This window comes from Phasianus colchicus, chromosome 12 (genome assembly GCF_987193195.1).
Source record: "Phasianus colchicus chromosome 12, bPhaCol1.hap1.1, whole genome shotgun sequence".
In the NCBI taxonomy this organism is placed as follows: Eukaryota; Metazoa; Chordata; class Aves; order Galliformes; family Phasianidae; genus Phasianus; species Phasianus colchicus.
Genome location: NC_143447.1, coordinates 13,912,441 through 13,940,377, shown reverse-complemented (window position 1 = coordinate 13,940,377; position 27,937 = coordinate 13,912,441). Strand labels below are relative to the sequence as shown.

General features: G+C 42.9%; 1 protein-coding gene across 1 annotated transcript in view; it reads left to right on the top strand.

The window, feature by feature from the left end:
* Positions 1–23,693, top strand: part of AGBL1 (AGBL carboxypeptidase 1) — a 374,640-nt gene extending 350,947 nt beyond the window's left edge. Inside the window, exons 23-24 of the mRNA XM_090149019.1 lie at positions 13,958–14,052; positions 22,666–23,693. Coding sequence (XP_090005145.1) covers positions 13,958–14,052; positions 22,666–22,982 — 412 coding nt within the window. The 3' untranslated portion in view covers positions 22,983–23,693. The remainder of the gene's footprint in view (positions 1–13,957; positions 14,053–22,665) is intronic.
* Positions 23,694–27,937: the final 4,244 nt, after the last annotated feature.

Genomic DNA, 27,937 nt, shown 5'->3' with positions numbered 1-27,937 from the left:
GTTTTTTATTCTTTTTTTTTTTTCCTCTTTTTGGCCCAATTTTCAGTGGATGTGGGTTGGGTTTTTATTTTATTTTATCATTATATATTTTTTTCCTTTTAATCTACAGCTGACCCAAAGACAGCCCTTTTGCCTGTGTCTGCTCCTTTTGCTATTTTTGTTGCGCTAAATTTTAGTGAGCATCTAATGTGGTCTTGCCTATAATTTTCATGCCACGGGAAAAGTTTTTACACTCTTAGCTGTTGATTTTCTTCCTCGTTTTTTATGAAGTTTGCTCTCAAGGTAAATGCTAATCCCACTGTAGCAAAGAGGTGGTTTATTTGTTCATCCATCCTACAAGACTGTCAAATTGAACTGAATTGTTCTTGCTATTACAAACCAACTCTTAAGTAGCTGGGTCTTGAATCCAGTCCCGTGTACTGGCTATGACTGGATCAGGAGTTGTTTTTCTTCCTGTGGTATCTTAAAACTGTGAATTCAGCATCTCTGTATTCATCAGCCTCGATACATAGACATGAATTAATGGGAAAATTATGCCTGCCTGGAACTTGATTTCTTTTCAGGATGAAACAGATCGTACATTAAATAACTGGGTTAGAACACGAGGAGTCTCAGATCTCCTTCAGGCATTTTGTGGTGGTGTACTTTCTTCGGTGGGTTGGCTGGTTGATTTCTATTCGTATTTGTTTATTTTGTTTGCATTTTTTATTCACAAGACTGAGTTTCCAGAAGTGGAAACGCATACTGCATATCCACACGCTGTGCACCTGCCACATTTAACATGAAAGAGGCACTCAGAAAACGGCTGACCACTACAGAACACATGCAGTTCCACCCCCTGTGTTTTTCTGTTCCGCTTTCAAGGATTTCTCCCAACTCCACAACTCCATAAATGATATTTTAAGAAATCCCAGAATCCCCCAGGGTTGTGTCATCCATACCAGCTCTTCCTCAAAGTTGGCTCCAGGATCTGTAGCGATAAATAACGCTTGGAACGTCCAAGAGTATAAATCATGATGAGGATGGCTTGAACCCAGTAGCAAATGATGCAAAATTACAGATCTGTAGAGACTTACGTATTTTTGCTTGAGCTCGCATTCAGATGTTTAATATGTGAGCCCTTGTGCATGGGACCAGCTGGAAAGCAGAACCTTTCTCTGTAATCCATCCCTTTATTTTTTAGTGGAAGCTTTAACTGCCAACGGTTATCTGTCATGTCTGGCCTGTCTGGTCTTCTTCACTGTCATATCAAAGCTCTTATATTAAATAATATACTGGCATCATGTTTTCGCAAGAGGATTTTGATAAGCACTAAAGGGAGAGTCTGATAGCACTGCCATGAAACTCCTGGAAAGAGCACTGAATCTGCCCATTATGTACTGGAATCGCTTCTGCCAGCACGTTTCCAAGAACAGCTGCTCTTGATGGCTATCCTACCCACACATTTCCGTAGCATTCAGTGAAAACCTCTTCCTTCTGCGCTGCAGCACTACTGCTATTAGGTGATGAGTCCTCGTGCAGGCATCCTGCAGCACTGTCTGCTATCTCCTTGTGCATACAGACTGCCAAGCAGGAAAAATGCTGGGATGTTTCCTGTTATTGGCAAATCGGGACTGGATTCAGGGGCTGAGCTCATTTCCACCCTTGCCTTGAGCAGGTCTGAACCTCCACTTCTGGTGCTGAGTGTTAGCATATCACCTGCTACCTTGTGCTACCTGCCCCAAGCTCAGCCCCTCTACACAGAAGGTCTGTGTTAATGGTCATGAAGAAGGGATTTCTTGGCAACAGTCAAGAAATGAAAAGATTGGAGAGTTCCCAGACTGCTTTTACCATCCCTGGGCGCTGAAAGACCAAGAGAATTGTGTTGTAGAGAACTACACAAAAACATAATTGCTTTCAATTTTCTCTTTTCAAGTGAAATGTTATGATCAGGGTGCAGGGTGATCTGCAAGACAAGTTGGCAGAGGGTTTGGGCCAAAGATAATTTGGGATCGCTGCCACAGAAATACTGGAACCAGATAGAGACATAAAAATGCTCTGCATGCAGGTTGAAAACGAAGTACAATGTTTGTTATTCTGTCTGCCTTAGTCTGGCAAGTGCTGGGATAATAAGAGGTGGGTGAGCATTGTTTCTGCTATTGATACAGCATGATTACTTTTTTCTAAGAATGCTTCTCCTTAGAGAAGATGTCTAAAATTGACAAAGGCAATCTATCCATTCCCAGCAAAGGGCTGCAAAATTACAGGCTGCAGTCGGAGGGGTGACATAGCAGGAATGCGGTGCGATCAGCTCTGGCAGTGACTTACAATTTCACACCAGCCAAATGTGACTGAGCAGGACAGGAGGAGGGTTGTGATGCTCAGGAAAAGAGAGCTGCTATTTATGCACAAATACATTAATAATCAACAATGATGAGAAATGAAACAGAAAGCTCACATGACAATTTAATAGGATTTGGGTAACATCTGATATACTTACCAAGTTTTGCATGAATCCGACAAGGACTCTGACAAATTCCTTTTCCCATTTTAATGGAGGTTAAACAGATTTAAGCAAATCTTAGAGCAGATTTATTAAATATTATGTAGATTTTTACAAACCCACTGGAGATTCAATAACAGTTATTTTTGAGTTAGCAAATCTTTCCTTGCGCTTGTTAGAGATCTTGGTAGATTAAACAAGGAGCCAGGTCTAGCAAATGTTGAAATTTAATATTTAGAGTCAGGCTGAATAAACCATGGGCGGATTTTGCAATGACGTGTTCAAGATTTAACAAATATTGTCTCATCTCAAGAAAATAAATGTTAAATAAGGATGAAGATAAGAAGACAGGAGCCCCATTTACAAATCTTTTATGTATTTAATAAATATATTTATTAAATGATGTGCGGTGCTCATTGGAGATTGTGTCCATGTAAGACATTCATCTCTGGTATGACATAGTCAGGCTGATTCTCCATTTATTCAATGCTCTTGAGATTTAGAGAGTCCGTATCAAGCTTAATGTGTATCTGGGAGGCTCTGTGACCATTCGTAAGGAATGGTAACCAATGGCAGCCTTGCTGTTAGGATGTATCTTCATTTTCTTTGGTTATGCTTTGCTCTGGGAAAGCAAAACTGAAGAAAGAAAGTCATTTTCAGTTGAAAATGTTTCTCATCCTACAGTTGTGTGGGGGAGAAACTTCTGGAGATGGTCACGGAGGAGAGAGGAGCTTGTATCCAGAAAGTAGTAAGGCGGATGAAAATGATTTGGGTTGTGGCAGATGTAAGCTTGTACAGACTTAGCACACTGGAACAGAAAGCAGCAAGTATCTAGTATACTGAATATTCAGCATTTTTAGTATCAAGGAAAAGATAGACCCTGCAGATTGCAGTTGGCTGACCCCTCAGCCACAGCTCATGTGGAATATCAGGGCACACATCTGCTAGTCATTTGTCTTTCTCTTGCTCTACCTGCAATTTCTACTCCTGGCCATCTCAGCTCTTGGCTTCACTGCTGAGACTTACAGAGAGGTGGTGAGTTCTTCTGGTCAGTTTTCAGGGCAAACATCTGTGCCCTGGGAGCTGGAAGAAGGCTCTCAGGTGGTCCCTGGGGCCCTTGGAGAGCTGCAGGATGGTCTCAGGACTCAGCTGCTGCTGATCTGAGTGCAGCAGTGATGGATTGATGGTTGGACTAGATGATCTTAGTGGCCTCTTCCAACTTCTATGTTTCTGTGTTGTGATAAGTGCTGCTACCTGAAGGATATTCCCTTTCATGGGAAATTATAGGGAATGGCCTCATAGCACCATCCTTTTCACAAACAGCTTGAGTGGAGCAGTGCTGGGAGTCCATTTCACCTGGGTTCCCCTTCCCTGTCCCTGTATCCAATCCTGCACAGCACTGTCTCTGCAGTAGATTGCTGTTCCCAAGTGTTTCACAAGAGGGTGCTTCTGACAGAGTGCCCAATCCTTGCTGCCCACAGCTCTGACCATCTCTCTTCGAGGAAGGCAAAGCGATGGGACCTCAACGAGGCAGAGGGAGTATAGGGGGAAAGCAAACCTAATAGAAATAGGCCTATTTACCATTGTCTGCTGCTGTTTCAGAGCAGACCAGCTAAAGAGATTTCCCAACAGCAGAAAAAACATCTCTCAGAGGAGATAATAATCTTAATTGAAATCAGGAAACCTTCAAGTATCTTTGTGCGTACAGTAATAGCATGACATTTAGAATCACGTAGGGATTAATAACAGGGAGCATGGTTCTTTAGTTCTGCTGCTTGGTTGGTTTTGTTCAGGGTGAGGTGGATGAGTTGAGGTGCTGTTGGGGTCAGCTCCTGCCAGGCTTCTCCCTCTGCACCCTCACTTAGGTCCAGCTTCTGGTTTGCCATTCAGGAGAGGAATGCCTGAAGATCACGCTGCAACCTTTGGCATGATGGAAATAAAGCTATTTAGCATTCTGCTATGCCACACTGGAAGAAAAGAAAAAGCAGAAGAAAGCTAAACAGAGATTCAGCTCACACCAATCTTTGCAGGAACAATTATGAAATGCAAATACTATGGACATTTCTTTAACAAAGCAAATCTATCCATTACCTGCCTCTGTTCTTTTATCAAGCATCTATTTAAAGAGAAAATTCTTCCCTATTTCATTTTTTTCCTCCCGTGCTCTATGATGTTAATAGAAGTTGTCCATCAGATTCCTCATTATGCCACCACGCCAAAGTAAGCCGACTCCCAAACGCTTATTGTGTCACATCAGATAATGATGATAACAGCGCCGGGCTTCTCCTTCTGCTGAGAAGCCTTTTACAGCATGAGGATTTATGGCAGGTGAGAACTCCACATTTTACAGAGGGAACAGAGAGAACTTTTTGCCAGAGCTACTCCTGCGTATTGTCAAGGAGCCAACAGCCAGGTTAACCCATACCCATTCAAAGACCAGGAAAGATGTGCTAAAGAAGCAGCCGTGGCTTGAGACAGCCACTTTTCTTTCTAAACAAAAACTCCCTGCCCCAGTATCAGCTCTGACTACAGCAGCGTATCATAGAATAATAGAATAAGATGCCAAAAAATAAAAAATAAAATGGAAAGACCATGAATAATGGGGGGTGGGGGGGAACAACAAAAAAAAAAAAAAAAGAAGAAAAAAAAAAAAGCAGCATAGAGTTGGACAGAGCCTTTCCAACCCAAACAGCTGCTTTTCTTCTCACTGTTAAACCTGCTATATTTGTCACAGAGTGGACAAGCTTGACACTGCAACCCAGCTGCTGTCAAAGCAGGGACTCCCCTGACCGAGCTGCAGGAGCTGCTCCTTTGGCTGCTCTCAGGAAGCTGGCTGTGCCAGCCGGGGACACAGCAGGTGTCAGCAGTGACGCGTCAAAGCAGACAAGTGTGTCTCAGTCCTCCCCGCCTGCCGGCCTCTCTTTCTCTGCCATTTACATGATGTGCGAATTATCAGGGTATTTTGCTGCTTTCAACAGGATTTTGAAAATAGATCATCTGAAATTAAGGTCACTTTCCTCCCCTTCTGATTAGCACGGAGCTGCTTCCATATCTCTGGGGTAGAAATAAAATTTAAATGAGGTTCAGCGTTTATTAGGAAATTTTCTTGAAAATGCTGCAACATTCTTGCTCCTAAGATCTATTTCTTTGCAGCAATCAGTTTTAAGAGTCTCTATTTAATTCAGGTGACAGGTCCGGTGGAGTGAGACATGGGTAAATCTGAGACTTAAAGTTGGAATAAAAGAGAAATCGAATGGAATTGAGTTTTACACTCTGCCTTTCGCACTGCGCGCATTGTTATTCACATTTATCACCATCTATAAAAGATGCAAGAAGAAAGGGAAAAAAGCAGGAAATGAAATGCCAAAAAAATAACTGTCTTTTTAGGATGAGCAGATGAAGGAAGATGGAGAATTCAGACTTGAAAGGGCACCGTGAATTATAGGGCCCTCAGTGCTGGTTTTCCTAAAGGGAGGTTGGGGATGGGAGTTGGGGATGGAAGACACAAAGCCCAATGTGGGAATTTACAAAACTACAAACAGTGAGAACCCAACTAACTCTGAACTCAATCTGCAGACCCAATTATCTTCATCCCATCAAATCGTTCTCCCAACAAGCAAAAAGAAACCAGAAAACAACCCACTGTGACATTCCCTCCCTGATTTTTTGCTGCCATTTATTAGCAGAGTGCTCTGCTGAGATCTCACAGCACTAAGAATCCATTACTTTTAACTCAATGTGCCACAGTACTTTTATGAGTATGCTAACTAGCACTGTAAATAATTGAAAATAAGTGATACTTGTTAAAATAAATGAACAAAGTGTATTTTGTAATGCAGTATCTTTGATTTTTTTTATTGTCTTTGATTGCTAATTTGCAGAATTCTGTACTTCCAAATACATCTCTTAGTCATTAGTGGAACTTGTTCTGATCTGCTTCATGAATAGAAATGACTTCATGGTTTGATATCAATAAAACAGGGGAATGCATGGCTGTGGAATATGTCAGTTAAAGAAGAACAGACAGGAGTTGCTGTAGTTATATAGTTCAGGCATTTATCCTGCTTGCTCCTCAACCTCCTAAAACTGGAGGGCTTTGCAAGTGGGAGCAACAAGAGAGGGGTTTAGGAAAACTTCAAGTCTGAGATATTTCTTCTACATAGGGTACCAGTTCGGCTTCAGCTCACATCTCTCTGGTGTCAGTTTTGGTGGCAGGACGTGATGGGTGAGCCATTCTGTGAGCGCAGTTTTTTCTGAAGAATCATAGAGGTTGGAAAAGGCCACTAAGATCATCCAGTCCAACCCAACCCATCCCCACCATGTCCACTGACCACATCCCCCAGTGCGACAACTACCATCTTCCTGAGCACCTCCAACACCTCCCTGGGCAGCCTGTGCCAATGCATCACCACTCTTTTGGAGAAGAAATTTTGCCTAATATACAAGCTGAAAGGAGAGTCTTAAAGGCAGCAACAGGCTGAATAGTTCCTTCCCTCACTTGTGAAGACGACCATCACCCCTATATCTCAGGAGACACCAGGTGAATGCCACCAGCCTGGTCTCATGATCTAGCTGAAAGTTAACAAACAGTATCAAGGGATGTTGTTTATATCAACTATCTCAGAAGCCAACTTATGGCTGCATTAGCAGCCAACCCAGAAACCACTCAGCAGTTTCATCCTGCAAACACCATGCTGCAATCAGCAGCTCCTGGCCAGGGTAAAGAATCTGTATATATGGACTCACTTTATTGAGCTACAGTGTTCTTTTGTGCCTGCATTTATATTCAGTGTCCATTGCTACTCACTTTGAATGTATGTGCTCATGCCTTCCGTTTTAAAAGCTGCTTGTTATTTTTAGAGTTTTATCTGGAATCAAACAGGGATGTTTCCTTTTCCCATACAGATATGGACATCACATTCAGAAGGGACCTCAGCAGTGCTGCAGATCCATTTCTCTGCCCCAGGGCAGGACAAACTGTCCTCATGTCATCCCTGACAGATGTTTGTCCCATTTAAAGACCACCAGGGACAGGGACTCTACCGTATCCCTGGTGCTTTGTTCTCTTCTTCACTTGAAAGCTTTTCCTAATATGTATTCTGAATTTTTCCTGCTGCAATTTATTCCTATTTCTAGATACCCTTCTAATTGTGACAGCAGAGGGAAGATTATAGCCTTTCTAAGTGCCTTTTTTGTGTTATTCAAAACTTAAGTTCCCCACTGAATTTTCTCTTCTCTCGACTGAGGGATCCCAGGCTGTTCAGTCTTTGCTTGCAGGTCATGTTTCAGAGACATTCAATCTTCCTGCTTTCCTTTGGTCTCCCTTCAATCTCTTTGCCTGGCCCTTGAAGTGTGCATTAAAACCTTATGCTGATTGCCTAGGAAAGCCTCCAATGCTCCCGGTTTTGTTGCTGCTTAAAAGAGAGTGAAGTCATATCTCATGGTCTGAGATTTCTATTACAGGCTTCCACGTCTCAGGTAAGCAGGCACAATGAAACAGTCTCTACAGAAGTTAGTATGGACACCTACAGCTGCTCACTGTTTAGTCAGAATAAGAGCTGGCTGCAGTCAGCCAAGCCAACTTCCCAACCAGCTTGAGCATAAGATGCTATTAAAGACTCCAAGATTTGACCCTGCATCCTAAATCACAAGAGTGACTTTGAAGTGTTGCAGAAAACAGTCTGTTAAACTAAACTGTCTCCTCTGCAGTTTTTAACAAAGGACTGTTTCAAAGTGACAGAAGTCTAGTGGCATGTCAAATATTTTTCTTTATGCATGAATTTCTATGAGCCATATGGAAAGGAAGGGGGGTGAGGTACCACGTTTCCATATAGAATCTCTTCCCCATGATAATAAGGATTCAAAATTCTATTTGTAGGCAGGAACTAAAAGGTTAAGCATGCCAGTGGAGCTGACAGTGTCACCCCCTACCTTCCCCCCAAAACAGCTCCTTTTTTTCAACAAAGCCAATTATGTGAAAATGACAGGAAATGATTAGTCATGTTAATTAAAAATAATTTTCTTTCCTACTCCTAAAAAGGTCAGATCGTCAGCTGTATGGAAAATTGAGCCTTCATGCACTTTCATTTGATTTCCCATTCAAAGTCTAATTAGTTACAATTTGTTGTTAAAAGAGATCTTTTTCTTTCTTGATAAAGCCCACATTTTTTATCCTCTCCCTAGCCATTATCAGGTTGATATTATTGTTGCACTATACATGTATACATTCTCATTGAGGCTAGCTCAGAAAATAATGAAGAGAAGCTCACCCAGACAAGTGCATTTTGAGGCTGATGTGTCACCATGAGCAGATCCTCTGTGCTGACCTCCAGTCTGAGTGGTTTCTGAAGAACAGAGCACAGAGAAACTTCATGTAGTTCAGTGGCTAGGAGAAATCAGGCCCAGCAGTGCTCTTCCTGTTGTAAACTTCTGGAAAGGTTCAAAGATGATTTATTGAAGACAGAGAGGTTCATCCCCAGCATTTTGGGGAGAAATACAATTTTTGTCCTAGTCCTTATTTTGTTTTCTGTTTGGTGCCTTTGATGAAGAACATCACTGTTGGGTAGAGTACTGGGTAGAATATTGAGCAGAGTATTGGGTAGAATATTGAGTAGATTACTAGGTAGAGTATTGGGTAGAGTTCAGCCAGTTTTTGAGGCTACAGCCTAGCATCTACCTTCTGCTATGATGCTGCATTCCCAACCCTCCTGTAATTAACAGTGTCTCATCTTGGTGGCTCCATCCGACAGGCTTTCCTGGCACGTTGCTCAGTCAGCAGAGGTCTTAGTGCATCATCTGCAGCTGGCTTCCTCATCACTGCATTTTCTTATCCTCCAGTACTAACAATCTCACTGACCAACCCAGGGCTGGTTACGTTAACAGCCTTCCTTTATGTGATGAAAACAAGCAGACGCATCCCTGTCTGATCATTGCTAGTGATTGTTACTGTGCTTGAGGACACCAGACCAGGACCCCAGTGGCTACAGCTGTGGAAAAGGCTCATTTCAATTTCTTGGGCAGGTAATTATCTGGTCAGACTGCCAATTCTGTCCATAACCTTACTCACCTGCACTGGATGAGCCAAATGATGGCTTTGGCTCCTGTATGCAAGATATAGAACCTTGCCATTCCCATGGTTTCTGTGATAAAGGTATCAGGTCTGCTGGAAAACACATTTTTTCTTCCATGGAGACTTTTTCCCCCAGTTCTTTCTCACATTTTTTCCCCATTCCTTTCAAGGCTTGTATCTCACACAACTGGCAACTTTTACATGGAAAATAGCATGCTGAAAAACGAGCACTCACAATTTGTTTATGTACAAGCTCTACACAAGAGAGGCAAAGCTGATAGGAGTGAACAGCTACGATGTTCAGCTGTAAAACACTGAGACATTCTCTATGCTTAGCATAAAACTGCCCAACAGGCTGTGATAGTGATAAATATCATCCTGGGAAGCTCTTGTATGGGAGGATTGATTAATGTAAAGATTTCCAGTCTGAGCCTGGCTCATACTGGAACCAGTGCTCTGTCCCTTTCCAGTTGCCTTCAGGCAGCTCAATCCTAAATTGCTTTTTCTTTAAATGAGAATTTGTATGCCCACATCTCCTCCCACCTCCTGTGGGTGCGACGAACGTGGGGAACAAATAGGAGTGTTATTACTGCAAATAACAGCTTAGGAGAGCTTCAGACTAACTCCCAGTGTCTTAATAGAGCCCGTCAACATGGAAAGACCATTGAGTAGCATCAGTCAAATGAGAAACCACTTAGCAGCGCAGCAGTGTGGGAGATTAAAATGCCTCTTTGTAGAATATAAAGGTCAGTGAGGCAGTAAGCTCCTTAAAGGGGAAGACAATGCATTTCACAAATGAAGTACCCAGCCTGGAAAGATATGTGTCAGCCATGCGGGTCAATAATCCCTTCGAAAAGAAGATACATTTATAAATGCCATTTGGAGACTTAATGTTATGTGAAGGTAATGGCAGCCACAGGTCCCCAGCTGGGATGAAAACCCTCAGAGACAGTTATATTCATCTTTCTGCTCTCTGCTGCATCTTCTGCTACTCAGGTGTGAAAGAGCAGCCACGGGGCACCAACACACCCTGCCCCATTCTCATCTCCATGGCCATCCTCCATCCAGGCTTAACCATCTCTTGAAATCATACAATTGTGCATGTACACTTCTAAAGGCTTTTTAATTGCACTCGACAACCAGAGATTTGAATGAGTCTCTGCAGCCAGCAAGTGGCAACGGCCTCATCACACTTCAGGAGTCCAGCTCACTCAGCTGATTGGAGTGTCATTGAACTCACCTGTCCAAAATCATCCCTACACATTGGATCTACCTTTCTGTTCTGCTCAGTTGGTAAAAAAAAAATAATGGCTAAAAGCATAAAAGGCAAAAGTTGTTTTGAAGTTGTGCCAGACAGCTGTAGCATGTGGATGGAGGAAGGTGCATGTAAGTCACAAATAAACACACAGAGGCAGAGAAGTTGAGAGTATTTTGCAGAGGTGGTCTCCTCTCCTTCGTGACTCCAAATCCAAAACCATACTACTAGCAAACAAGTAAGTCAGAGCAGTTTAGCCTCCTGCCTGTTTTCCAGTTCCATTTGCTATGCATTTTGCTGATGATAATAATAATAGCCAGCTCTTCAAGCTTTTCCAGAAAAATGTGATGTCTCTCAGAGTGCTGCCAGCAGGAGATCTGGAACAGCTCGCTATGAGAAAATGCTGATTCTGAGAAGCCTGAATGTTTCAGGGGACAGTATCAATATCATCTGACTTTTATTTAACATTCTGCTTGGGTAAGGTTGAAGCACTTTGTTTCAGCCTCATCACATTGACTTTCAAATGAAATACATTTTACGACAACAAGTGTTGCAATGAGGAAATCTGTAAAAACCCCAACGTGTCTGGCAAAAGGAATCTTCATTATATGAGAAATTCCAAAATGCTAAGGTCCTGCTTCAGAAATTGCCGAGTTCTTCCTGAAATTTCTTTGTGTTGGAAAGAATAGGAAGCACAGTGTTCAGGGAGCTCTAGCTGAAACCAACCAGCTCAAAAGTGACATTGACAGTGAAGTTGCCTATTCATGGGGGCAAAAAAAAAGAAGGGAGAGGCTGAAGCTCACGTGAGAAATAGGAATCAGCTGTCCTCAGGCCAGCTACATCTATAAGCATGCTATTCACCAGGCATATCAGGAGCCAACCAGCCTCCTAGTGCTGGCTGGAGGTTTCTCAGCAGCAGTGGCAGGACTAAGTGCTGCCATCCATGGATATTTCCGCCCTCGGAAGCAGCAGAGGGAAGGCAGTGCGCTCAGGAATGATGCTCAGGGCAGTCTTTCAGATCTCTCTGTTGAGGGAGATCCAGTCGTACAAGCTTCCCAGAGCTGTGCTGTTGGAAAAGCAAATCACAAGCACTTCGCTGCCCCAAAAACTCTGTGCCAGAACTCAGCATGACTTTTGAAGCTATTGTCACCATAGCAGTACTACTAACTCAATGCACACTGACTTGCTGCTGTACCACTAACCTGCTCTGCATGCCTTAATGAATCAGTTCCTCTCTGCCTTCTACCCACCTTCCACTGATTTTGTCCAATTTTGTTCTTCCTGAGGGCAAGAACTCCAGGTGGCTCTTTAGTGTCTAACACGACCTTGTTTAGCTCTCCTAGGCAGGAATATATTACAGATAATAAACTTCAGCACTCGGATGATGAAAATAGCCTGGAGTCTTCATTTGACATTGCACTCGACATGAGCATATATGAGATCAGATCTTGCATTATCTTGATCTTTGCAATGGGTTTTGTTGCACGAGGAGCTCAGTGAAACCCATAAAACCGAGACATGAAATGCCGTTGTCTGCCTCCATCACATCTTTGATTTGGATGTTAAACCATGTGGAGCCTGCACACTCATTGTAAATACATTAGGGAGACAAAACAAAAGCATCTCAAGGAAATGGTAAATGGGTAAAAGGCTTCTGAATTTTTTAATAACGCATGCTCCGTGTGACAGGTTTGCTGAGGATCTTGTTTATAATCTTGCTGCAAATCCAGTACTCTGAACTAAGAGCTGTTTGGTCCTTTCAAGCTAACAGCCCTTTGTTTGCAATGTATTAATGGAGCAATTTTTAAATAATGACTTTTTTTTTTCTCTTGGAAGGTGCTTTTTTTTTGCAGTCAGAAGCTGGTTCTTTTTTTTCCCAGTCTGCACTCTGATTCATTAGTACTAGTTGCATACAACTTGTAGAGGTTTATTTGTTCAGTTAGAAATGGGACATTAACATTTTAAGAGAATGATGCATAGCTTTTAGCTGATGCTCTCTTAAAAAGTGCAGAATGCCACATTCTCTCCCTCCAAAATGATGAGTTTATTATAAACACTTCATCACTTGGACTGTGATTTTCTCTCTCTGTGTTGTTTTTGTGTGTGTTTTTTTTCACTATTTTTTTTTTTCTAAATGAAAACACTTAAATTTTTATGCATGCATTTGCTATGCAGAAAAATTGGAGACTGTCAATGTTATGTGGAGTCAAGAAAAAAAGCCAGCGGGTCCCACCTGGAGAACCTTTCCTGTGCCTTACTTAAATGCAAGCCAGGACCCCTCCACTCTGTGCATCGCAGTCATGGTCTGGAATAATAACATTTAGCTATGTCTAATATCCCATATCTGAGTGCCAGCAGTCACTGTAGCTCTTGTTCCTGGGTATGGATGATATGCTCCAAACATGTTTATGTATTTATACATCCTGTTGCTCAGCGAACACCTCAAGATGCAAACTATCAGTTGTTCTCCTTCTGACTTTCCAAAGCATTCTGGACACTTGAGTAGGAGTTTAGCATCTAAATCACTCTAAGATACTGTCCCTTTGAGAGAAGAATGAAGTTCTTCATTACATGCAAGATATTGCACTGAGCGGGTGTTAAGGCCGTAAAATCAAGTGTTTGTAAATTAAACCACGCCACAAATTACAATTTACCACTCTGTCTGAAGGTAGTTCACTGGAAATACAAGCACTGTGACACATCATGTGCTTTGTTCTGCCTCTTCTGCTGCTTTTAGCTTGGCCAAATGTGGGTAGATGAGATACAGAGAAAACCTCGAGTTTCTGATATAGGATCACTTCCTCACCACATAACAACAGTTTTGCCCTTGCTGTGGCATATGTGGACTGTCCAATTTTTCCATGAAATTGCTTCTGGAATTTCTTAACATCAGTAAAGCAAAGGATTTCTAACATGAGATACTTGTAAATGACTGAATTGCATGGAAAGTATCAGTGAAACAAAAAAGCTGAAAAGGGCAAACTCATCTGGGGAGAAATCAGGCATCAACATTTTGCTTTAAGCCGTGCAAAACCCAACACCTTATGCAATTACTGCCCTAGTAACCTATGCCTTTTTGGCCTAAATATTTACCAGAATACAAGCATTTCTCCAGTCCTCTATCAGAAATACATTTTTATTTTCCCTCCAGGTGCAGCCCAGACAACACTGAAACCCTGGAAATCTGCTGGCAGTGCTTAATGCTCATCTCCTTCCCCCTCTGTGCTGTGGTCCTTTTTACCCAAGGTAAGCTATGGGGCCCTGGGCACCTGATCTAGAGGTTGGCAGCCCTGCCAACAGGGCAGGGCTTGGAATTAGATGATCTTTAAAGTCCCTTCCAACCTAAGCCATTCTGTAGTTCTATAATTCTATGAAGCTGCACAGTCCAAGATGCTCATTCCCATTTTCCAGGGCACAAGGTCTCTCTCTACGAGCTTCCTCATCTCAAATAGTTGGTTACATCTGCCAGGGTAAATTCTACAGCATTTGGACAGTCTGGTACCAGGCATCCTAAGAGAGAGAGCTGGTAAGGCAGGGGGCAGTTTGAGTCTGAGAACTGAACCTGTGGCTGGGGTTGAGATGTTAGTTCTGATCCCAGAGCTGCCAGCTTGAGGTTCATAGAATCATGGACTCACTAATGTTGGAAAAGACCACTAAGATCATCTAGTCCAACCATCAAAATTTGCACCTTCTTAGGCAAACCACATTTAGATTTGTCTGTGACATCTTTCCCTTAGCACTTAGGCCAGGGACTAGCATCCACCTGGCTTTGTAATCCACTGGAAAAAACATTGCTGTATTTGCCAACATGATGACCATGGACACATATTGACTGTTATGTGACTGCAGTTTGTGTCCAGAAGGCACAGCTGACAGCATTTTAAAATAAAAGGGTATGAGTGTTGTTGTCCAGGTTCGAGAGTGATCTGGAGTAGGAAAAGGAGGAGCATGGCATCATTTATGTGAGTAAATGTAGTATTCAAATGTGTATTTATTGCGAACGGTTTGACAATAAACTAAATTGAATCCACCAGCTACCTGGCAACAAAGGGACGTAGAAGGTACAGAGAGACGAGATTTATCAGGCTGGACAGATTCAGGCAAAGCAAGGAGAATGAAAATGAGGTTCCTGTGAATTTCCTGGCTTTTGTCAGCTTGTGTCATGCACAGTCCTACTATTAACTGGCTCTACATTTGTATCTGTTATCATCTATTTGGGTGACCGAGAGTAGCAATTAGTAATAATAGCAACAGGAATAATGCTGCTTTCTGAGCTGAGAAATATCTGACACTGATTAAACTGCAAATCTAAATAATTGATATTAATTACATGAAGTTTTTAGCAATAATCTGCACAAAAGAACTCTGAAATTAGAGGATTAGAAGCCAGAGATAATAATGTTCAGCAGCTGGTCCAAAGACATTATGCAGGCGTGTAGGTGACGTGAACCTAAGGACTGTGGTTCATAGAGCTCTTCATCTTCTTTAACACATGTTGAACTGGCATTTGCTGAGGTAAGGCGTCCAGCCGGGCGAAAAAAAATGGATTACTTGGTCCATGGCACGTTGGAAAAAATTGACCTAAACTTTCTGTTTTTGAACAAGGAAGCATTCCTTGAAGATGTGCAGCTTTGTGGTTTTGGATCCTGCTTTCCAGTCCCCATTTGCAATCTCAGGACAATGTATACACAATCAAGTATCATCCCAATGAGATGCAACCCAACAAGGACAGCTTGGATGGGCCATGGGCAGCCTGATCTGACAGGGGGCAGCCAGTCCATGGCAGGGGGTTGGAATTGGATGATCTTAAAGATTTCTTCCAACCAAAGCCATTCTATGATTCTAAATGATTCTATGAATGAGTCCAGATGTCATGGATATGGATTGGATCTCAAAACCACCACCACCACCAAAAATTTAATATTTATCTGCCCTGGAAAGACACTGACTTATGCTAAATCCGCAGCAGCAACAACCTAGTAGATAGATGTCAGACACTAGTTGAGCATCTGGCCCCTTATTGTATTTTAAATGATCCACATTTATAACTGTAAAGCAGACCGACAGGCGATACTGTCTAACATCACCATCACTAATAGCTCTAATAGCTCATGCATCCACAGCCTGCTCCAACCTGTCCCATCTCAAAGCAATTTTGAGACAATAGGCTCAGCTCTTCTTAGATAGATATAAATGAGATATACAGAACAGGCACAATTTCCTCCACCACAGCCAAATGACATTGCTTCCCCCTCAAACCTGAACTACCACATTGTAACAACTTTTATTTATTAATTATAATTATTGTTTTATGGTGCAGGCTTTTTTTTTTTTTTTAAAGAAAAAAAAAAAAAACCCACAACAATTGAAATGTGCAAATCATAGAATCATTAGGATTGGAAAAGAGCACTAAATCACCCAGTCCAACCATCAGCCTACCCCCACCATGCCCACTGACCCTCTGTGCCACATCCCCACAGTTGTTGAATACCTCCAGGGATGGTATGGGCATCTGTGATGATGATGGGCAGATGATGGGCAGCTGTGCCACTGCATCACCATGTGCAGGAGTTGGCCTATGCATACCCAACCTCTTCTAGCCCTTTGTAGTGAGAGTGCAGTTCCTCTCAAGGCCAGCATCAAGAGTTGCCTTTGCTGTGAATAATGTCCCAGGATGCACACAGTATTAGCACATCTTCACCAAAGGCCGTACTAACGCTGCTTTAGCTCTAATGGGTTTGAAAGCCTCATAGCTTTTAAAAGGAGCTTTGTAGACTTTGGGCTTTCTGGCTGCTAAGAAGCCTGGGTCTGCCATTATCCAGCCTACTACCTACAGGTGCTCGAAGAAGGAATGTAATGGAGGATCCAACTAGTTTTCTCCTTGGGCTGTGAATGACAGGAAACTGGAATAGACCTCCTCCCAACAGAGCAGAGGCCTAGAAACACTGCTCTGGAAGTGAGAAGGAGGAACGAGAAATGGGGCTAAAGCAATAAGCACTGGGAACCCATGGTATGACATGTTTTGGCTCTTTCCAAACTTAATGGAGTTTTTATATATTGACATAAAAAACCTCATTTTCTGACTCCCCCCAAATAATTACCTGATAAACCCCCACTTTTGGAGTTGGCCCGAACCACCCATTATACCTCTGCCATGAACTTTATTTCATACCACACCGGGGAGGAGACAGAGCAATTGGAGCACTCAGACATTACATGTAATAACTAGTCATAAAAATCAATGTAAAATTTAATGCAAAAGGTCTGCGGGCACCCAACCATTGGAATCCAGTGATAAGGCAGATGGAGAGCAGCACTATGCTTTCCAGCAAGTAGTATATTTTCTTTAATGTTCCTGCATTATACGTAATGCTGTTGCTGTTTTGTCCATCTACATACTAGTTAAATGAGCTGCAGCCACAATATTTATGTCTCCGGGTGGTTTTTGGTTGCACTTTCCTCTTGGACACAGGGAGTGTTATGTATTCTGGATGGATCACATCGCAGGACCTGGGAGGGAGAGAAGAAATGTCTTTTCTGCCTTTTCCTTCGGTGTTCTCTGGTTGCTATGCAGGTGGCAGTCCTGCTGTGCCCTGTTCCTCACAGAGGGACTGAGAACAAAGTTGTTGTGAACCAAGGGTGCCCGACCCGAGCAGTTCCATGGGGCAAAGGTTGCATCTGCACACGGTCTGCGTGGGGTGGATATCACTCAGATGCTCCCCAAAGAAGTTCGGTTCTCACAAGAGTCATTTCACGTTAAATAACAGCTCTTGTCAGCTACAGGATCCTTCCCAGCTCACTGCCTGATTCACAGCACACAGGGAAGAGGAGATGGAAAGAGAAACCTTGGGCCCACCTGAAATATGTAAATAAATTAGAACAGACCAGAGGTGTCACCGACCTTTCCTTTCAGCCTCACGCAAACAGGCAACAGGATGCTTAAGTCCCAGCACAGGGACATGCTTCTTCAGTTCCTATCTGTCCTGGTCGCTCAGCATATTGCTTATCATACACATTCCCACAGGAGTGAGGAAAGGAAGGAGATGGTTTCGTTTTCCCTCTGTTAGCACGCACAGGTGTACAGATTTCAAGAGCTGAGAGCGATAGTTAATGGCTCCACGAAGGCAAAGAAGCAGGAGTCCTGCTTTTGTTGTAATGTAAAGCATTACATTGTTCTTCGTCATTTTAGCAACAGGCTTATTTCAAACATTAGTAACTCATAGAATGAGTCACTCTATTAGCTTCCTTTCAGATACAGCCGTGGTGGCTGTGCATGGAGTGTATTAAGTGTGGGACATTTTCTTTCAGTTCTGGGAGCTATTATTGATTTTACTCTGATAGATACTTGGTTCCAACATACGATGAAAGGTCATTTAAAAGAATTCTTAATTTCTCACATCTGTGATTCAAAACATCCCTATTTGGATGTCAAAGCAAAACTCCACAGCAAAAAAAAAAAAAAAAAAAAAAAAGGAAAGAAAAAAAAGGAAAAAGACTTGGCCAGAAGAATGGGGGTCAGTGCAAAGAGACTGGAAGATGAAGAAACTGAAACAGGATTTTGTGAAGCCATTTTACAGTGCAGCTAAAGTACTCCAGAGTATTTATTAAAGCAAACTATTATGCTATTCTGTACTGTTTAAGGTTATTATAGAACTTGTATTAGAAGAGTAATTGCCTCTGGATGAGCATATGGCTTCATCTGCTGGTAGAAAAGAAAGCATTTCCATAGGCTAATGATTTCTGTATGAGAGCTGGACCGCAGTGATTCAGAGAATGCAATAGCTGAGTTTTCAGGCATAATAAGAAAGCACTTACTCTGGAATACAACACATCAGGGTGTGTTACATGTATTAATGGAGATTACTATCTATCAAGGTCACCTGTGCACACCTTTCCTGCAGGTGTAGATGATTACCTGGTTTTACCCACAATACTCAAGCAAAATGATTCTGCACTTTGGAAAGACACCTGGCTGCTCACCTCAGCATGTCCTGATGCTGCTGCTTATCAGGAAAAAAACCAGCTCAGTAAGTTCTCCTTGCTGTAATATTTTGGGTTGAGGCCTCTTTGAAGATGCTCCTGAAATCATGAGATCACCTCAGCCCACCTTATCTGAAGTGGATAAAGGCAAGCATCTGGTGCAAGTGGTATTGAAACTCTCTTCAAGGCGTGATTGAAAAACTTCAGATGCCAAGCCTCAAGCTACAGCAGGAGGAGCAAATACCATCCCCATGTCACAGAAGGGTAAACTAGCTGACAGAGAAGCTGATGTGTTGCTGGTTATTATACAGTAAGTAGCAAGGGTAGAGGAGTGAGTGGAGAGCAGCCTCTAACTTCATCTCGAGCTTCTGTAGAGGGATGACAGAGAGGGAGGAAGAGAAGAGGAGGGAAGAGACATGGAGAGGCAGTAAAGAAAGCAAGGCACCATTTAACTTCCAAACTGATGCTTGGCACCTGAACACACTGCTAAGCATCATGGCTATCCTGAGAACACCTTGTGATAAGTACATTGGGGTCATTGCTTTGGAAGAGGTTGAAGTGATGAAAACTCACTGGAGGGCTGCAGATAGAGGGAAGTGCTGGGAAGGAAGCCAGCACCTCCGGCACTGGAAAGCTGGAGGCTCTCCAAGTGACGTGAATGGTGAGAGCCAGTGACTGTCCTGTTCATGGGTCTATTTGTCACACTAAACTAGATTATCACCCTATATGCTTATAAATCCTTCCACATCCTCAATCCAGGATTACGGATGTGGCGTGCAGGCAACTGGCAAGGAGGTTTCTGACTCATGAAAACAGAGCTCCAATCATTCCCCTTCCAGAAGAGGTTCAGTATTTTGGGGCTGACGCTCCTTGTGGTTGACCTCTCCCTTACATATCCATTTCACCACTGTTCTCATCCATGCAGAGTTCATCTTGTTGGCTGCAGTGTTTCACATAAGTGAACCGGTAGATGACCCATCTTTGGAGACATTCAAGGTCAGGCTGGACGGGGCTCTGAGCACCTGATCAAGCTGTGGGTGTCCCTGTTCATTGCAGGGGAATTGGACCAGATGGCCTTTAAGCTCAAATGATTCTATGAACTGCGAGCCTGAGTTGTTCATATCTGCCATCCAGCCTTCCTCCCACTGCCACCAACACAGACAAATCACTATTATTATTATCAGATACTGCTAGTATTGAGAACAGTTAAACAGTCTTCACAGAATATAATCATCTCAATTGATGCTGAATTTGAAGTTTCCAGTATTAAATCAGCATTGAAACGCGCAATTCTGATTTCAGTTCTATTTTTATTTGCATGGGGAAAATCTGAAGATGGTGCGGGAAAAACCTGTTTGTTCTGGTGGTCTCATGCTCTGGAGTTATTTCTGCAGATCTGAAGATGTCTTCCTGCCCAGGACACTCAACTGAAGATGACCTCCTGCCAGAGGTCTCTGAGGAGCACTGTAAACACATAATGCAGAGACAACCCTTCAACGCTAAGCCAGCTTTATCATTGTCCTTCTGCTCCTCAGATAAATCCAAGACCCTAGGATGGGAAGTACTGGGAGAAAAAATAGAGGCATGGCGAGGAAACAGCAGAAAAATGTTCATAATCAGGTCAAAACACCGCTGGGCAGTGATTCTGCTCCTGTTCCTGTGTACCACCAAGCTCTTCTTGCACCCGCTAAAATCTAGTGGAAGCTGTTAAATTTTGCGTAACATCCAACTTAGTTCTGCCAGACCTCTGTGAACAGGAAGCAACAGGTTGAGTGTGAGCAGAGGGACCGCACATCTCCAGTAATGAAGTTGACTCATTACTCTGCAATACAGTCACCGGAGCCATGTGGGGATAGAAAACAAAGTGATGAATCAGGCCCAGCGTTTGCTGCAAGTTTAGACTGCTGTCTGGTTGGCAAATAGCTCTGAAACCAGTCCCAGTGCTGCGTAAGTGGTTTCATTACTCTTAAGTGCTATATTTACTGAATAATTTGGACCGATCGTTTTCAGGTTCGTTAGTCCCAATTGTTCAGTTTTCATATGGTTTGATTGGTTTCTCAAACCACGTGGTTTTGTTTTTTTTCCAAAACCGAGAATAATGGGTAGAAAAGTGCTAAAAACAAAAAAAAAAAAATGCACCTTCTGGAAAGTTGATTTGTTTGTGGGTTTTTTTTTTTTAACTGAATAATGACCTAGATGGAGCTCATTAAGCTCCTGGAGTTTGGGAACATTGTTTGGATGCACTGGAGCTCTCTGGGTATTTGGGGGAAAATACTCGAAACCTGAGTTAATCTGAAGATAATTTAAACCCTCATTCTCACCCACAATTTCTCCAGCTCGCTCCTTGGAGGATCAGTCACCCAATGTGATTCTTCCTTTACTCTTTTTTTCTCTTCATCCCTCTGCCTCTCTCATTTACTTCTCTCTGCTGGGACTGTTCTTCCATTCTATTTTTGTTTTAGGTCCAGCACCTAAATGATAAAAAATGACATGCAGCAAATAAGTGCTCTACCCAGAGGCTAGAGGATGGTTAAAGTCTAAATGAAAACAATTTATAATAAAAGCTCCAAATCTGTTGCCATTTAGCAAAAAGTTAAAACAAATGATCCCTATAAATCATGTTAAGATTTGTCAAGGATTTTCAAGCCACACGTATTGCTTAATTACAGAACAATAATATGCAAGGAAAATGCTGATAATACCTTTTCAGGATATTTTCTTTAATGCTGCACCAGACTTCTTGGTGGCAGTTTCATTCACCTGTGCAATGCTGTACCATGAAGAGGAGATAAAAATCAGCCATGTGGTTAAGGAAAATTATTCTCAGCACAAACTGCAGGTTAAGATAACGTATTGAACCAATAACACAGCACCACGAGGATGCCAATATCAGAACCAGTAGCTACACAGACTAAGCATTGGCAAGTCAGAGATTGTGAAGCCAAGACAGGGACTATAGACCTAATAGTCTGTGTGGCCCTGGTCCATGTTACACCCTGCAGGAGGAGAGAGCTAAGGGACTCTGGAAAGGGTGAGCAGTTCAGAGAATGTGAAGCAGCAGTGGGGCTCAGAGTGGGGTCCCAGAGAGGATACCAAAACACCTATTTTTGTGCAGAGCCCCGTGGGGATAAGTCAAGCAGGCTGCTCTCTCAAAGCTATGCTATACATCTGTTCTCAGTGCAAATGGAGCCATTTGGGAAGTTCTTAATGTTTAATGACAGGCGTCTTGCTTGATTTAGGTTGGTTTTGGGTGATTTTCCTTAAGTTGCTTTTCTAACTGCCATACCTGGTTTTGGAGCATGCAAAAAGCTCATGGTAAAAAGCAGGCTTGTATTTCTTTAAGGCATCATCTTGAATGTATGACCCAGAATGGGTACTGTGCTGGATACAGAGTTGAAGAGCTACACTGTGAAGGGCTATGTTCTATGCTGGCAAAAGGACTGCCATTTTCAGGAATGCTAGTCCAACATGAACTTCCCTCAACCCCAGCCCCTCCTGAAAGGAGGAAAGGAATAAACAAATTAGCTAATACAATGATTTATCTCATAGCATTTGGAATTTGCCCCCTTGAGCAAGCAAATTCATCAGCCAAATCCCTGCGGTGAATAGTAAGGCTTAAGGGTTGTTACAAACCCTGTGCTTCAGCACATGCAGAATGAACCTTCAGGCTTCCTACCCTCTATGAATAATCCCAGAAAAGCCAGCTGACCTGTCAGAGGCTGTGCAGATAACGCCAGAATGCATGATATTAATGAAGTAGTGGAGCTGTCACAAAGAGCAAGGATCACTGTAAAAATAAGGAGTGAAAAACTGATTGCATTACGGTATGAAAGTAAATGGATTTCATTCCTATCCTTTAATTTCTTCATTTTTCATCAGATTCTGCCAAGGCTTCCATCGCGGATACGAAGAAGCCTGGAAAGCCACCTCCACGCCCTGATGTAGCATTACAGCAGAGCCCTGAAGTGGCAGCTGTGAAATGCAAACAGCCAGACAAAGCTGGTAACATGTTTGTACAGCCCGGGGTGTCGGGAGGAATCAGCTCTACAGAGCAGACAAGGAGACAGAGAAGTGAAGTTTTAGGTTCTCTCCTTGGTTTGCTACGTTGCAAAGCAAGCTGTCCTCAAGTCCTCTGGGAAGCCTTTCTGCACAACAATTATCCCTCTCTTCGCCTGAAAGGGAATTACTGCACGTGAATCTGGCGAGGTTCAGAGAAACACTGAAAGGCTCTTGCATTAGTGACTTCAAAGTGTGACCCTGCAAATGCCAGAGGCCAGCTCGCACCTTCCTCCAGAAGCACGGTAAGCTACCTGCCCTCCGTGTTCTATTTCACTTGACGTTGGGTGAATCTGCTCAGTCCAACCCAGCTCCTCTCTCCATTTCCAGCTGCAGAAAACACACTTCATGCCCCACACCAGCCCCAGGGACGTGATTGTGTTGCACTTTCGTCTCAGTAGCTGGCTTAATTCAGGTTTATTTCATTGTCAGAGAGATATGCCAAGGCACTTAATTTCAGTTAGTCCTTAGCACAAACATGTTCTCATGGAAAATGTTGGCTGGTGGTGCTTGCTTTGCTCGAGGCTGCTGCCCTGGAGATGACCTCTCTTATATCCTCCTCTTATTCTAAAATGGCATCTGGCTGCTTGAAAAACACCATTTCTTTCCCACTCCCAGAACACCACGAGTCCATGAGCAGCTAGGCATGTGTCCAGTGCTCCTTGTGCAGAGGGCACGGGGTCTTCCAGGCAGGAATGGCTGAGATGGCTCCAGTACCCCACAGCAGTGTGCTCACAGCAAGGGCTGACGTGGCTTTTGTCAGTGCTAGCACAGAAAGAATCTGTCCTTCCTACATCTTGGTGTCATATGCTTGACCTCTGAGCCTAGAGTGAAGTCAGCTTGTCTCATGACCCCCACAAAATATTGCAGTCCCAGCACTGCTTTCCTATGCTTTGTCCCACTGTCCCCAGTTCTTGGCTTGCAGCATCATTGATAGTTTAATGGGGGCAAGTGTAGCCCAAGGTGGAGTGGTCCAAGGCCAGAGTGGTAAAATGGGTAGAAAATTACCAGAAAGAAGAAAAGATTTAAATGAAGCCTCCAATGATGCAGTTTCCATGGCAACTACCCTTCCACCTACAGTTTTAATCCACTTTTTCAAGCAGTCGTTCCAGGATGTGCAGGGAACCACATGACAGCTGCACATGTCCTATTTCTAACACATCTCCTGATTAAAATAATTATTCCATATATATTGTCCTGAATGGTAGTAGCTGAAGTTTCTGAGTAGCCTGGGGGAAGTTTATTCTCACAGTGCTAGATTCTTTCTGAAATAACACGTGTAGATGCAAATCCTAGCATTCACTGGGGCTAAAATGAAGGAAGCTCATTCCAAAGCAATTGCAATGGGATACATCTCCTTGTCCCCATGAGATGTATGTCACTGTGTTGTGTGTACAGTGCTCAGTCAGGGATGAAATCAAAGCTGGTCTTGCCTGTGCTGTAGGCTCCCAGCAGCAGGTTATTTTGTCAGAAGTTACAGAGATAAAGGTTAGAGCTACAGCACATGACTCGCCATCACACTCCGTGCTCAACCCTCTCAAAGATCCAGGATGGCCCCAAAGCCACCCCTCACTTCAAACTGTTGTCTTAGGAGTGCTAACTGGGGAAGTATTTGGCAGATGAATCATTTCTCTGTAATCCTGGTGGGACCATGTGATGATTACGACATTTTGATTCTCTGTGGGGATTGCGTGGACTGAAATCAGAACGCAGGGAATCACCTTTGTAGTTCTGAGGATGCTATTTCTCGTTGTCGATGCTACTGTTATCTCAACTCCAGCTTCTAAAGTCCCCTGCAAAGACCGGTGTTCCCTTCTGCTAAACAACATGACAGGATGAGATACAGACTGTACCTAAGAGCTTGTAACGTGGTAGAGAAGAAGTGGAAGGGAAGTCAAATGCTTGACAGATAGAGAACTAAAGAATGAGTAAACTAAGTGGTTTCCTTAAGGTTGCACACTGAGACTGTGGCCATAGCTGAGTGCACATCCCTGGAGACCCAGACAGGGCTTTTATCACTAGGATGGCTCTTCCTTTGCTGCTCTCCCAGGCTGTCGGTCTCATTTGTCCCATAGAAATATTGAGATAGTGCTGGCAGATGCATTACCTAAAGAGGAAAACGTCTGAAATTATGCTTTCTTCACTCCAAAGAGTGCCAGGGGAAATCTACATTTCTACACAGCAACTATGTTAACCACTTGATTCCAAAGGAAGCAGATAGCAGGAAGATATTAGTGTGGGAATGAGCAAGTAAATAAAAGGGTAATTCTCCCCAATAAACTTCAATTCTCTGGGAATTATTTTTGAAGTCTAAAAAGTTAAATTACAAAGAAGTCTGCCAGAACAGGTAATGACTATACTTAAGGGAGAGGCAATTGTCCTAGAAAATTTTATGTACTCTGGTTACAGTGCTGGAAGGGAGAATTTAACCAATGCAGGGATCTTTGGGTAACAGCACCTCCTCCAAGGACTTCAGGAGGTACTTGGGCACTTCTTAGTGTTTAATATCTGAACAATTAAGGGCTAGATTATGAGCTCTTGACTTTTTAGCTTGACACCTACTCTCTCACATAGGTACTTCCAGGGTCTTGAGAAGGACTAGAGTGATGCTGGCCAGGAAGGGATGACAAATCTGACTCTAACATGCAGCTGAATGTTGTTAATATTAACATCATTAATAATGTTGTTAATAAAAATGAAACGTCTCCCTCTCTCCAGGATCACTCAGGCTGATGCCTACTGTTAAGCAATAGTGGAAACCAGAACAGCTGCGTGTTTTCATGTTCATGAGCCCTCCTGGCTTTATGGGGTTGGGAAGGGCTGTGTGAACAGTGTGTCATGTTTGTGTGACAGTTAACAATGAGGTGGAGGCTGGTGGGTAGGGAGCACCAGAGATGGGATGCTGGCCACTGTAATGCCATAGATACAGGAATTTGTGGGTGCATTTTTGTTTAGCAGCAGTTCAGTTTTATCCGTGTGACAGAAGTGTGCAGAATGACTCTGCTGGGTGAACATAACTCTGTGGAGTGTTATTTGCCAAGTACAATGCACAGAGAAGGAAATCTTATCTTGCACTTTCCAGTGTCCCCATTTCATAAATATGATGCATTAATATTCATTATGCCACGTGCATTATCATTTTGGAAGGAGATTACTGGGGATTCACTATTTTCTCTCCATCATATTTTCCAATTAGGATCCTCTCTTTTGCAAATAATAAGCTTTTTTTGTTGCCAGAGGCTTTGCAGCAAAGTTCCAGCCAGGACTTTGGAGCTTTGCTCAGCATCCGTTTAAGAAAGAAGTGCAAATTGAAGAACAATTATATTTTTAATGACAGGTTAATCTTGCAGCACTAAGTATGATTAGAGTGTAGTCTGGCAAGTGTGGAAGAACACAACAGCTTGTAGGAGATGTTCCCAAAAAACCTGCTGGGGGATAGGGAAGGATGATGTAAATACACCACTGAGTTCACTGCAGAGACAAACACAGAGACTTAGGGGTTCTTGGGGATGAACGAGAGGATAAGAAAAGAGTGGAGAAGTGAAGTCCTTCTTCCCACACCATGAATGAGTGTTTTAGCTCAGGATGCTCAGGACAAGAGAAAATCACTTCTCACACTGCCCTGTCCTCACTCCCCACACTCTGGAGCAGTTACTTGGTGCCTACAGTCCTTCATGCCCACGTGGGCCTTATGCAAAGTGCTCCAGTCTCATTGAGGCTAATTAGTTGGGCTCTGGAATTCTCTTTCCATTACCACGAAGTGGGAAAGGAATTAAAAAATCCGAAAAGAAAGAAAGAAATATAAATTTATAGCCAACCCTTTGACAGACTATCTATTCCCCACGCACACATAGGCATGCTAGTAAAACAGCCCTTTAAAGTTGTTGGTGTTGTCAGTTACAAGAGCAGCATTTAACATTTAATGGTTGTTTTTGGTCAGAGCTGTTGCTTTTCATTGTTTGCTAGATTTGTTCCTTAAATTTGCTTGGCTCTGTGCCATGCAGTTCTTCTAGATTTGCTTTATGTTGTGCTTGGGGTTGCAATATATGTTTTAATGATTTTTTTTTTTTTTTTTCCTTTGAAGACATTTTATGAAATGATTTTCATTTTTCTTGCCCAGGCCGTTGTCTTGTCATATCTGATATTTATCCTGAGGGCACAGGTGTCCCTTTACAAGCCTTCTAAACATGCTAACACGGTTTCATTCTCCTCCCACTGCCAAGTCACCAATTATCACAGTTGTGGGGATCTCTAAGAACATTTCTGGGTTAATCAGACTGGGCAGAAGGCTTCAGAAGATATGGTACAGTGCTGCACTGTAACTCTAACAGAGGTCTATGGGAAAAGTGGAGTGCAGGGATGCTAAGGAGACAACTCGAGAAGTCTTCAGCCTTTACTTACTCTCTGTTATGAGAGGTTGGATTAGCTGTTCAATTAAAACAACTGCAGAGTGAGAAAGTCTTGCTGTGCATCGTGACCTTTTTTTGTAAACAGACACTCGTTGCTGTGATTTGACCCATTCTTTGCCAGGTTCATTTTAACCAGCATTTCAGGCAGTGAGATGTTTGCATGAACGTTAGACTCTGCAATTCAGAACTGTGACTCATCATCAAAGCCACGTGTCCTGGTGTCTCCATGGTCCCTATTCCTTGTACGGATGATCAAAATATGGCAAGGTTTCAATGACAGAGCAGGCCCATCTTGCTGTTAGAGTTCATTTCCAAGCTGAGAACGTGCACAACATGTTTTCCCTAAGGGCCCTGGCAGAGTGCAGGAGTACCCAACGAGCTGACCCTGCAGACAAGGGCACAAGCATCACCTTCCTTATATTGAATCTTCCCCCTCCACCTTGCCAGACCTTTCCTCAGCCAAACAATATTGACCTGTAGGTTTCTGAGTTCAATTTCTACTCCTATTACGTGTTTCCTGGCATGTTGATAGTGCTTCTAATTAATTATTTGTAATTGCTTGTGTTTTTCCCCCTTTTTTTGCCTTTGTTTCTTGTTTCTCTCCCAGCCTTGGTAACAAGATGTTGCATCTCTTGAGGCTACCGGGGTAAAAGCCTATTAATAAATAATTAAGCTCTGAGGCTGCA